The 13,553-nt window shown below is 39.9% G+C and overlaps 1 protein-coding gene across 1 annotated transcript in view; it reads right to left on the reverse strand.

The window, feature by feature from the left end:
* ctnna2 (catenin (cadherin-associated protein), alpha 2) overlaps positions 1-13,553 on the reverse strand; it is a 338,846-nt gene that overhangs the window by 14,083 nt on the left and 311,210 nt on the right. Inside the window, exons 13-15 of the mRNA XM_005945770.3 lie at positions 11,347-11,498; positions 7,473-7,586; positions 671-852 (exon numbers count right to left, since the gene is read on the reverse strand). Of these exons, the coding sequence (XP_005945832.1) occupies positions 671-852; positions 7,473-7,586; positions 11,347-11,498 (448 nt within the window). The remainder of the gene's footprint in view (positions 1-670; positions 853-7,472; positions 7,587-11,346; positions 11,499-13,553) is intronic.

The following is a 13,553-nucleotide window of genomic DNA, read 5'->3' on the forward strand; positions in this document are numbered from 1 at the left end:
GCAAAACATGAAAATTTTCAGAGAAGTTACGGTAAAAGGGAAAAAATACAGGAGAGGAAACCAGATCGTTTGTGATCTAACTTGTTTTTTTTTCTTTCTTTTTTGCAACAAAGGGGAGAGTTAATGTGGATAAGAGAACTGTGCCTGCCTCTCACTGATGTCTCATTTTTAGTCACTGGAAGTTGAAACTTCCATTCAGTTTGTTCATGCCAGCGTGAGTCAACGGGGTCACTGCCAAGTAATAACGGTGCAGTCACAGCACCGCAGTCACAAACACTCATGACTAATCATGGTTCTGATTTTCACCAGCCGCAATGGTGTGACCGGTATTGTTTTCACCTTGTGAGTGTTTGTGCGCGTGAGTAAGTGTCATCGTGGCAAAACTTGGTCCTGAGGACACCTACGGATCACGAACTACAGGTGGCTTAAGTACTGTGGCAGGGTTAATGTGACTGTCTGAACGCTCAGATTAAGGAGACAGCTGGCTTTAAAAAAAAGCAGGAGTCAACATATAGCCCGTCTCTGAACCATGACAACCATTACAGTCTGATCATAACAAAGTGCTTTTTTTTGCCTTCAACAAAACAGAATATAGTTTGCTTTTCAAACAATCTCCATCTGCATAATTTTCACATTTAAAATAAAAATGTCCACTGTGTGTCACTCTTACCTGGTGAAATCTGTCATCTCCATCATGATCATGCACATCTGCTTGGCGAGCACAATGATGTCGTTGCCATTGTCGTCCCACTTGGCAACTTCTGCGTCTAACTTGCACTTTTCCTGTCTGAAGCTCTCCACCTGCTCAGCAATCTTTGCCTTCTCCTCCTGGGGAAGCTGTGCCATGATGGCCTGCAGGCAACACGGGAGTATGAAGGAAGCAAAAAGCATTAGAGGAGGAGGAAGATATTATGAAAGGGTACATTTGAGCTGAATAAATTGGGAAGATGGCTCATGAGGGAAAAAACAGTGGAGAAAATAAAGGAGAGACCTAAAGTTGGGAAGGAGAGAATGAGAAGGAAATGAGAAAGAAAGGGGGATTATGCTAAGAGAAACAGCATAGAGGGCATTTATAAAAGAGCTGTTGCACCATTTGTTCATTTTTTTCCCTTCTGGTACACTTTTTTATCCACTCAACAAAAACTTGGACAAAAGTTAAACATTAAATCTGGGGTCTGATGACTTGCTCCTCTGAAACACTTCAAAATAAAGTTCTAAACTTTATATTTAATGACTGGAACTTTTCAAACCACTTGACATCTTATATCCATAAAAAGCAAATCCATTTTTTTTATTCGCCTTCATTTTTTTTTCTCCTTCCAAGAGAATACATTTGCTCTCTCAGCGGCCTTTGGGGGCAGGTCCAAAATGGCATAAATCTTGTGGCAAGGTCACAGGCACAGTAAGGACCCAGTATTATTTGGGAGATAAATGTATAATTACCTCGCTTCTTAGACCAGAGAATGAATAATGCATTTGTTCAACATTATGTCAGGGAGGTGAGATGGAAGGAAGAGTAACCTGGTTTCCATTAGGTCGATTCTATTGACTCGAGAGGGTGAGAGAGAAAACGAGTACAGTGAAAAAAGGAAAGTCACCATTGTTTTTTAACCTCATCTATTATTGACTGCCCTCCAAGAATTGCCATTCTCTTAATGAAATAATCACCCTACTCCTCCCTTTCCCTCTTCCTTATTCCCTCTCTCACAGCAAAGCTGGTGTGTGGGGGTGTGGGGCGAGCTTGATGAGCGAGTGCGTCACTTTGCTCAGTGCCCCTGGTAGATGCGTGAGGAGGGAAACGGGAGGGGGGAAAAACCATAGACGACTTGTCTTCTTGAAATTCTTTGAAAGCGAATAAGCATAGGGGAGAGGGCCAACAATGAAAAAGAGAAAATTGAAATTACAGACAGAAATAGGGAAGCATGGAGGCACAATTTTCTCATCAGAGGCCAGCAGATGCGTCCATGAGCTTTGGCCTACTGATCACTTTGTGAGCGGGGTGCTGCAAAGCTTTGATGGCGGTTAGCTTGAAAAAAGAAAAGAAAGAAAAAAGCCCATACGGCATAAACAAACAAGCAAAACCAGCCCCCTCAAGCCCAGTGTAGATTTCCTCTGCTGCTTGTGCCAAGACACACAAACAACAGAGCTGAAGCAAATCCCATTTAACAGCATGTGGGGTGAAAACACTGCTCATACTTAAAACAAATACCAAGTTACTATGTATTCAGACTGCACAATGAGGAATAAACCATTTAAATCACACAAGTGATTCCAGCAGGGCAAACTTCTATTCGCACTGCAGGTATGCCTGCGCGCGTTGCTCAGGGGCTCTGGGTCCTCGACACCGCTGACTGGCTGAACATCGACTTTGCACTCGCTCATCTACACATCAAAAACACGTCCAAATGTTAGTTCACTAAGGAGATTTGTATTATTTTATTAGAGTCACGAGTGGTGTCTGTGTCGCATAGCGTCCCAATGATGATTTTTTTATGGATGGTAATTTGCAGAAATCGTAAAAACTGTGCTACATGATAAAAAAGTTAATACATTCAAATGGGACGAATTTATGCCAATTAAACAAGGATACTGTGTCTATTTTTCTTTATTATTTTGGCATTTTTTTGACGTGGAAGAAACTCACCCAGAAACAGTCACAGCCTACTTTAACAACTTTATTTTATCAGCAATGAAAACATGGAGCCAAGTCACCAGCAGCACGGCACTGCCTCACCTCAGACAACCTCAAACATAGCTGTTTTTAATTTTCAATTTATTCTTCAAAACTACCTAAGAATCTTAATCTGAACACATCTTAACACATTGCCTTAAAATAACCGTACAGTTATTTTAATATACATCTTTTGGACTGTGTAAGCCACTTAAAAATGTTGCTGTTTTCTTCTAATCTTTAAAACAATTTTTTTTAAAAAGCCTCATAATTACATGTCATCCCCCCCCATGATATCAAAAATGGTGTCAAGGATCAAGTATTTCTGTGGGCATCAGTATCGAGTTTAAAATTCTTGGATGGTGGCCACACTAATATGTTGCAGGAACTGCTCTGCTCACTCTTTTCATGCACACCTGCTTCCTTCTCGCTGACCTGAATCTATGTTGCTGCCACTGGTGTTACAGTTGTTCTTACAGCATTTCAAAAGCTTTTTAAACCCCACAGTCCACTGGTGGGGAAGTCACAACCTGCTGAGCTGAGCCTCAGGTGTGTTCATGTGGGAAATGACAAGGTCAAAGTCTAAATGCCAAGTATTAACACTTAGCCACATTCTACATTTATATTCTCGAAATTCTCGGCTGATTTTTTTGCTTTGTTCTATGTAACACCGCTTGCTGTTTCTCAGCTCTAAGAAAGTTTTATTTATGTTGCTGATTTGAATTGCAACCTGTTCTTAAATTCAAATGAGTCTGAATAATACTTCAAGTATTCACAAATATAATCTTGAGAACAACAAAAGATATTTTAGTCCAGATTCGTTAAAGGTGCTTGTGCTCTCAGCAGGTGGGGTCTGACGATTCAATAGCCCCCCCTTGGATATGACTTGCTGATTACATGTTCACATCTTAGTGTGGCCAAAAATATAATGCACTGTGAGTGCTGCCTCAGTAATAGGGACACTGGTGCTTGTGCTGTGACAGGCAGAGCTCTCTGACCTCAGGTCTCGAAGGTGGTCATTATCATCTTTGCTGTTCACATCTTTCATGCACCCAACTGTTGAGGCATCAATAATTCACTTATTTCTATTATTATACTGAATGGTATGCTGCCAGTGTCAAAAAGGGTGAGTACGCCATTAGGAGAGACGCATGGTATGTATGGTATGGTTTTGCAAAATGCCACTGCAATGAGGCAGGGAAATAAAAATGTAAATTGAGAATGAGAGATCCTCTAGATGCACCAAAAATGTTTGTTTTTTTTCCTTCTCCCCATCTTCCCCCTTTAGAAACTACATAAAACAAAGTGAAACTGCTCTCCTAAACAACTAAAGGGAGCAAAAAGTCTCTTGAACTCAACAATTTAGAGTGAAAATTCCTTCTCTAAAATTAGGGATCCGGGGAAGTTGGGGAGAGAAAGTGAGGGATTTGGTTAGTATACCGATTCACTCTGAAAACGGCGTGACAAAAGAGAGTGCGTCAGGGAGGAAAAGAGAGAGAAAGAGGTTCTGAACACAAAAGAGAGCTGCAAGCACAGGGGTAAACACACGAGCCAATTGGGACGTCAGGGGAGCAGGAAGGGCCCCTGGTGAAGCACCCCCCCCTGCCAAACACACATGAGCGCGCGCACACTCACACACACCGTCGTCTCCTCCTCCTCCTTCTATCCTGCACTCTAGAATTCACTTATCCCCAAATCCCTTTCCCTACTTTACTGATAACAACAAGGAGCGGGCCTCTGGAGCTTAACATAGTGGCAAATCCGGCCGAGGGAGTTCTGTGCCAATACACTCTGCGGCTCGGCTACGTCTGTAGGGATTAGAGCGCTTTCCGGGTTTCTTCACCAAGTGCGGCATCTTGAAATGACTTTAATTTGTTTCATTTGAAATAAACTGCCCAGACACTCAGAGTTCAATTTTATGGATGACCTATCAGCTGTTATCCAATCACAGTGTTAAGAAATGTTTGCCGTGTGTTGGGGTGCTTTATGTTTGGCTCCCCGTGCATTATCTGTGGCTTGTTATAGCAGCAGAGTTTGCTTCGGCATGTTCTGATAGAAAGAGACACTATACACAGACCCAATTCGCCTCTGTGTTTTTCTGCCCCCTCATTATACATGTTTGCTTTAATAACTTGGCTTTATGCAAAAGTATAATACAAGTGAAAAGCAGAGCACCACACAAGCCTGGGGAACAAAGGCTCCTGGGACTGCCCTAGACTTAATTTGATTTTCCCCCCCTCTCTTTGGAGAAAGAAAGAGATTGAGGAACTTACTGAAGATATCATGCCTGTGTCCTGTGTGTGATACGACATACTGAAGGGGCTTGGAGGGATCGTGACTGTAAACCCCAGTATGCTCGTGTCAACTCCTATGGCAAAACCAGATTACGCTTTCTCTTGTCTCTTTGAATAGAAACACAGCTCGCTAGCATGGACTTGGCATGACCGTGAGAGGATAGCAAGCTCTATCCTGACACAACTGGATGAGGCAGACTGGGCAGATCACCAGCGGTTCACAGCAAAAACATCTTTTATGAATGCACTTGCCTCATGCATGTTTAAGCTCTGAGGGCACAACAGTAACCATGAGTAAAACAGGCAATATCAATTAACTATGTGAGAGGCTTTGTCAGCACGCCAGATACTAAGAAGGCACCACATGACGATGCAAACTCAACGTACAAATACGAGTAATCACATTTGATAACCCGCTGTGATATATGGCTTTTTGATTTAAACCACCTTATATCCTTATATCGCAGTAATAAGTTATGACAAAGGGACATGTTGTGACTTCAGACTGTTTCCAAGAAGAGCTGCCCACTCAAATCACAGCTGAATGCCAGGAAAACTAGTTAACAGTTTGGTGCTGTGGAGCTCCTTTGTGTGCAAAGGCTGGTGCGTCTAAGCTCAGATGGCCACGCAACGTTACACTGCGGGTGCCTTAGTGGGAGTATACATACAGCAAACTTAAAGTACTTCGCACCCAGGACCCCTACAGTGCTGGATCGGCTATTGTGCACCCAAAAGCCTGCGCCTGTTCTTAATCCTCATAATTAGAATAAATTCTTACTCTTCATTTGAACTGACTGACATTTGTTCTCTTGACAGAAATCAAATCTAAAATATTCTTCCATGCTTGTATATAAAGTGTACATTATTGGTCTGTTTTTAAGGATGGAAAATATATCATTTGAATTTCCCTGAGTCATTTAAACATTTTCTTCTACGTGCTGCTAGTTCTTGATGTTCTGGGTGCTTTATTAAGAAATAAAACAGTGTCAGGTGTTCGATCAGATGCCTGATATGAGCTGTAATTAAATTTCACTCACAAGCACTTCCAGTATTGATTGTGACTTCCATCTTTTAGGTGCAAAGGCAGAAGTAGCAAGATGGTGTCATAGAGTCGTAATGTGGGAGGGAAGAGGTTGGGGTGGGTGGATGGTTCAACATGATATGCAGCTTTGCCCACAGGAGCCTATTTGTTTCCTTCTGCATTTCTCTCTTTAAACTATGAAAATAATCTTTAGCTAACCCAAGGCAATGATAAAAAAAAAAAAAAGAAGATTTTTTTTGGTTCTGTTTTCAAGGGTTTGTTGGCAGGAATCATGTGATGATATTGAAAAGTTATACAACATGTTCTCATAGAAAACTTCCACTTATGGGTTAGTTTCTAAAATCCAATAATGGTAAATGAGTTGGTGCTTATAGAGTGCTTTTCTACTCAATTTGAGCACTCAAAGCAAGTTCCTACTACAATCCTCATTCACCTACTTTTACATTCATTTTTTCTATGTAGTTTGAAGCACGTTTGCCCTAATGTTAAAGCACACAATGAATGCATTGGGGTCAACTCGGGGTTCAGAGATGTGCAGGTTGGATGAGCCAAGGATCGAACCACTGAACTTCTGATAAGTAGATGACCCACCCCAGAAAAAATAAGAAACAAACAAACAAAAAACCAGATAACGGCCTTACTTTGAAGCCATGACCAGTAGACTACTGCGACTAAATGTCTAACTGAGTCAGATCCTGTCACACAGGCTACTGTCCAGCACAGGGTTCAGTAGTCATGAGTTAGCTGTTTTGTTTTACTTGTCAGCAGACACCACATGTCACATGTAGCACATTCAGTTATAACAAGCTGCTGTTTTGATGTGTTTTATTTCTCCCTTTTTATGCATTAGCCCCATGCGCGCACACTGTGGAGAGACACGGGCGGGATAATGCAGGTCTCTGCCACAGAGAGAGGTGTCGGGCCAAGTCGCACTCCTGCCATCCACAATCCATTCAACATGCAACACACCGCTAGTCTCTGTGTGTGTTGCTGGAGGGGAGCAAGCACTGATACCCTCTTAATGTCCTTTAAGCTGGGCCCAAGTGAAAAATCACTAATGTGAAACAAAGCCCAGACCATGGCGATCACGACTGAAGCCTTGGCTCAGCACTGCACTGTATTTTGTGTTGTGGCTAGTGTCTGAAGGGAATTTGGTAATTACTTTTGTGTTTGTGATTGCAATTTTACACCTGCCATCCCGGAACGGTGTTTATTTAAAATAATACAGCTTGTTAGGACCATTTAAATGGACTTACATGCTATGTAAATGGACACAGTTGGATGAATCAATTTATGAGTAGACAGGGAATGGGGACGAATGTATACAAAGCAGCAACACTATAGTCACTTTGGTATTTCTGCTACTCTTTACCCAAAACAAATATATGTTATTTTTTATGTCAGCTTTGATGTTGATGTGCATTTGAGCAGTTGCAGCACAGAAGGGATGTGAACATCCACTCACCCGGGCACTCTGTCCAGCAATAAGCTGGTCATCTTCAGTCTGGACACTAGTCCTGCTGCGAGTATCATAGTCCTCCTGTTCAAAGTCAGAATCATCTTCCAGCTCCTCTGGTGTCTGCAGCAAACACAAAGACAGAGATAAAGTCAGAGATCAGGGAACAAACTGAAATAGACAGCTGAAAAGGGCATTTGTTTCTGCTTTCAAGCCCCAATGTGCTGAAATCATGTCCTTCTGATGCGTAGAGAATGGCTTAAAGATCCCTGAAAAGTTAATTGTCTCTGCCATTTTCCTACGTAAGGTCTTCCGTCATATTAAAAACCATATCCAATAGGTATTTCCAAATCAAATTCACAACCATAATGATTTATGCATTATTTACTGAGTGCTAAAAAGACAACTGGGAGGAAAGAGAAAGTCATCTGCGAATACATTTACTGTAACATGTCCCATGTCCTGTTTAACTGCAGGAGAATAAATCTGTGAACAACTTGCATTTGTGCATTATTCACAGGTAAATATCTGGACCCATTTCCACAAGATCATTGATTGTAACTGCAGTTTATACAGAATGATGTTAAAAAGGAAGCCAAAAAGGGCTGCCAAGTTTTAGTCAGTTAAGGGGAGGAAGCAGCTTGGGGCGGAAAGCGATGGTGCAGCAGAGTATTTGTGAAACAGAAAAGCTCAAAGTCAAAACTCTTTACAAATGAGCATAACAGAGATGCTACCAATATGTTTCAATCGCTTAAATATTATAATCAGTGTTATTATTAATTTTCTTTGAAACATTTTGACTTAAAGTCTTTAGCCAAACTCTTAAGTTACTGTTTGAATCCTGACTGCTTTTTTTTTTTTGGCATAAGATTTAAAAACTGCTGTGCAGTGATTGTAAGTTCTTAATGTAATTCAAAGCTAAAATAGTTTCAAAGCTGGGGAAAAATCCCTGTGTGTTTCATCAAATAAAGAATTCAGAGGAATTAGCAAGAAGAAGAAATGAGAGAATATCTGCTTCAGTTTGTTTATAACTTTGTATGTGTTTTCTGTACGAGGCGAGTGACTCAATCATTAATAAGCATCGTTATTCCTCTCTGCTGTCTTTTAAGTGACGTCCCAATGACAAAGGCTGTTAGTTTGCCAGGTAACTTCAAAGCAAGTAGTTGATCTAACGCAGATGGATCAATTTTAACAACATCACAATGATAACACAGCTGGACGGCTTAGGTTCTGTGGAGCAGAGGATCAAATATAGACATGTATCTGTGTAAAATTATTCTTACATGGTGACAGCCTGTATTCACAGTTCTGTCACAGCTATGCTTGTGAAGTGCATAGTGTTGCCTGGTTATTTATATCGGTATTATAATAAACTAACAGTAGTTTAGTTTTTCTCAAAAGGAGCACTTACAGTATAAAACAGGACCACAAAAGTACCACAGGTTGCTAGAAGGCCTACATTTAACTGTGCTAAATTTCCTTCTTAATTTTAGTACAATGCGAATGATTTTCTTTCAACTCAATCAGTGATATGATTATTCTCTAAATAAAAATAAAAAATGTGCCCATTCTGCCCTAATGATTGCATCGTTGAACTAAGGAAATAAAAGGCAAAAGGGAAGAGCATTTACACACTGGAAATTAGCTACTTATAATTTATTCACACAAATCTCAGGCCATATGGAGCTTCATTATCCATTCTTTAATTCAAGTCAGTTTGTTTGCTCACAATAGTGGGAATACAATTTCTTTATAGTTTCATAATAGCCCATTTCATGCATATCCATTTGTAATAGGTTTTATAAAAGCAAATGTTTTATCAACTCATTCTACTGCAAACACCTACAATTTAGCTAGCATACAATTCATTTATTTTACTGTTTTATTGAACATAAAATCATTTTTTAATCATTTCTTTTGTTGGTAGCTTCACTAAATTATAGGATCTTGTTTCTTAACTTTCATTTTATAGATATGACAGTGTTATCCTGTCACAAATTAAATGCACTGTATTGCTGGTGCAGCTGTTTAAGTCTCGGGTAAAATATCCAGGATAAGGGAACCAGTTGCTGACTATCTTTGTGAGACAGGTTATTCATGATAGCCAGTTTTTAAAAAAAAAAAAAAGAGCCAGGTGTGTGAATGTGCAGCAGCGAAGATGATCGGTTTTGCTTTTCGTCAATAAAAAAAAAAGTCTGATTAGAGCTGTGATCACAGAGACATTAAGACTGTAATAAAAAACAAAACAAAAGCAGCCCCCTCATTGATTTCAATCAGGTCATTGCGTGGGGGTGCCAACTCAGAGGTTGCGTTACCTTGGAGATCGTGTTGCTATGTGTATAGGTTTCTGCTATTTACCTTGTAATGATTTTAACAATCCTAAGGATCTTTCAATAAAAGAGGCCTGCTATTACGATTACATTTTAGCATTTACACAGGCCATGAAACAACTTAACCCCATCAGATCACAGCAGCTCCTTTCATTGATTTCATTTTTAATCTGAATGTCTGGTAAGTTTGAACTTTCTAGGTGAGAAAGGCTGTAGGTCAGTTTCCTGAGACTGGGAAACTGCGTAAATATTGGTTATATTGCAGTCTCCACCCATTGTTCAGTTTCATATCTCTTCCATTCTGTGCAATACTTACTACTTCCCCCCCTGCACTCCTGCGTGCATGTGTCTGCGGGTACATAAAGGCCTGGACAAAAACCATGTTTCCAAGAACTTTCATAATAACTTTCCACTCTACTCAAGTTCAGCCTCAATTTTTAAACACTGTGGAGAATTGGTTTCTTAATCCGCTGACTGCTCATGAGATCTGTGCTGTAAAAATTCTAAAGGAGCTATTACTCGGTCTAAGTGGGGGAAAAATTTAAAAAAGTACACTTAAAAAAAATAAAATAAAAATTACACGTGGCACCAACATTTGCTATTTATACAATGAAGTCAGACGACAGAGAAAGCAAGGATCTTCCAAGTTGTTTCCCCAGAAAGTAATTGTACTTGGATAGGATTATAAAGCCAGCTGGTCCCGGGCAGTTCAAAGCTGCCTGTTTTACATTATTTACTAACATCAAATTATTTTCCATAATTAGATTTTTTTCTTTCCGAAGCTGAACTGGGAAACCTTCCAGCCTGCATAAAGTTGAATAAATGAATTACGTGGTGAAAGAGGAGGGACAGTTGGGGTGGGGGAGGTGGGGGTGCAGATACTGTAACATCAGATTTGGTACGTGAAACAGCAGAGCTGGTATCTTGTTGTTATGGAGCCGTTTTATCGTGACACGCTGTCAAGGGTTCTGCCAGATTCATAAACCAGATCATGTGACAGTGGTGACACTCCAAATGAGAATTGAAGATTTCAATTATGCGCTTCTTCATCCTTAGGGCGGATGTATTTTTGTCACAAAACTTCCACTATCACCCAAGACAGACAGCAGCACAGTTTTCAGTGGGAATAAGGTCCCTGTGATGAAAAGCAAAAAAGCACAAATTTGTCATGTTCACCAGTAGATTCAGGAAGTTTTTAATGTAACAGGTTTTATGATAGAAACCCCCCACAAAACACAGGTTATTACCTCAACAAGACAGATATTTAAACCAAATTTAAAATATGCTAATGGTAGTGAAGCTGCAAAAAAGCATATATTCAAACTAAATAAGCTCAACATTAGGAAATGAGCAAACTGTTCAGATGTTTAAAATAAAAAACCCAATCAAATATTTTGAATACACAGAAGAAGATGGGAAATTGGTGCAATTTGCTTTTTTTTTCCAACTGGCAATTCAAAACACTTTGACACTATCGCTGAGCTCTAGAAGCATTTCAAAGTATCTCAGCTAGTCTTTCCCTTTTGCTTTCTTGCAGAACATAATGGACGTACCCTTATCATGAGGACGGCTTTCCTGACATCGCGGACGCCATCGTAGACCAAACGGGATGCATCAATGAACTCGTTCTCCTCAAAGGGCTGTGGGGGGTTCATACTCAGTGCCTCGATAGCTACTTCCACTTGTTCAGCAAATCGGGGCATTACTGCAGGAAGAAAGAGGTAATGGAAGTAGAGATAGAGAACAAAAGAGAGACAGGAGGTATGGGTTTATCACTTTTTTCTATGATAGGTGAAGGATTATGATTAAGTAAAGGAAAATATATTAGAAAACACAGCTATGACTGTGCTGTTTCTCTATCCAAGGACATGGCTACCACTGTCTTCAAAATGTCTCGCAGCACATTCTTCATCAGTCTGTGTTCACTTCTGGAATGTCACCCTAAACCTCTTTATAAACAACAATATGCCATTCACACACTGCACACCAATTAGCTACTCCACATCAGCTTACCCGGCACGGAGACTGACCTGTCTCTCCCAGATCGGTTTGTGTGTTTGCTGCCATGTGGCACGGGGAAGTGTATGTATGTGTGTGTAACGTGGGAGCTCGCTCAGAGATGTCTGTGTGCTTCAGTGTTACAGCGCAAGGACGCGAGCTCAGCCTGTCAATTCACAATGCCGACGAAGGGAAACAATTTCATCAAAGTCTTTTCGAGGCAGACAAAAGCCAAGCAACAAAAGAAACGTCCCTACTGACCATAAAAAATGGTTGGTTTTGTTGTCGGTACCCATTGGCTAGACCTGATGGAAGAGCTTTATGTTTTTTGTGTCTTCAAATGAATTGTGCTGAATATGAATAGACATTGTTTAATATCCAAAAATACAGACTGAAGGTTTTAAATATTTAGCAGGCCACCTTTCCAAGTAATCTCCTGTTGTGTCACAATAATTGAATTCCAGCTATGATAATGTACTTTTTTTTCTTCTTATGGACTTTGTGCTGTAGCAAATTATCATAACAAAAGCAAAGGCTTACCTAGAAAGCCAGTTGCCAGCTAGAAAAAGGTGTCCATTTACTGTAGATTTGTGGGTCTCTTTTCAAACACTACAAAAGCCTAAAAACCCACCATCACATTTGATTTCATTACAGTAGCACAAATAGAAAAGAATTTTCTTTGAATCCGGAATAGATATTAGAAAATGACTTTATGTACAGAAGGACCGGGTGAGACAAAGAGAAGGACATACTGTTTTATGTGTTTTAGGGGAAAAAACATTCAGCTGCTTTAGAAGTAATAAGCAACAAATATGTATCAATGGAGTGGATTTTTGAAGTGCTGATACTATGAATAGTTTAAGACAACATCATTAGAGGAGAAGACAGCTCTAATGAGCACAGAGAGATAAGAAAAACTGTGGAAAAGACAAATGAGGTATTGCAGTTTGGCCAGAGAGCCATGTTTGTGATTTTATTAGCATCTTCCACACTCTCGCCTCATTCTGACATGAAGAGTGAACTAAATCAATTAACTAGCTTGCACTAAAGGTGTATGAATCTGCAGTGTGCTTATTTGTCTGATATAAAACATACGGTATATTTCACCAAACATAAAAGGCACTACAAAAAAGTCTCTCCCCTTTTCTTTTCATTTTTAATTCAGTTTAATCCACTTACTGGAGAAGCGTAAAATAGGCTTTTGGGAATTGCTGGGAAGGCGTTTTAAATAGAAATATTTAAATGTTCTCTGTGCTCTTAATGAGCAAAGTTGCTGATGGTAAGGAGCAATTTCACTCATTCCAGTTGAAAAATGATGAAGGGAATTAAATGTGACCATGTAGGGATGGATTTTTTTCACCCTCTAAGCTTAAGCATACTTTAAGTGAGAAGTTATGGAAGTACAATGAATGCCTCAAACCTCAAAGCTAACACGGTGCGCACCTGTGCCATGTTTAACAAGATTTAAACAGCACAATCTGCACAGTTCCTGATTTCTAAGCCACAAGATTCAAATTAAGACGGCTTCATTTAGACAATCAAACACACAGCAAAACTGCACAGAAGCACGCACTTACATTCAACAGGTGAACACAAAAATATCTCCAAATCGATGACGTTGGCCCACTCGGACGGAAAATTTTAACAAGTACAAGTTTGCGAACAAGGTTTCCAAATCTGTGGTACTTTTTCTGCACTTTTGTGGCAAAAAAAAAAAATCAAAACAAACAAATAAAAAAAATAAGCATGTGCATATTTAGCA

Source organism: Haplochromis burtoni, unplaced genomic scaffold (genome assembly GCF_018398535.1).
Source record: "Haplochromis burtoni strain Fernald_Lab_line unplaced genomic scaffold, NCSU_Asbu1 Contig_302, whole genome shotgun sequence".
NCBI lineage: Eukaryota > Metazoa > Chordata > Actinopteri > Cichliformes > Cichlidae > Haplochromis > Haplochromis burtoni.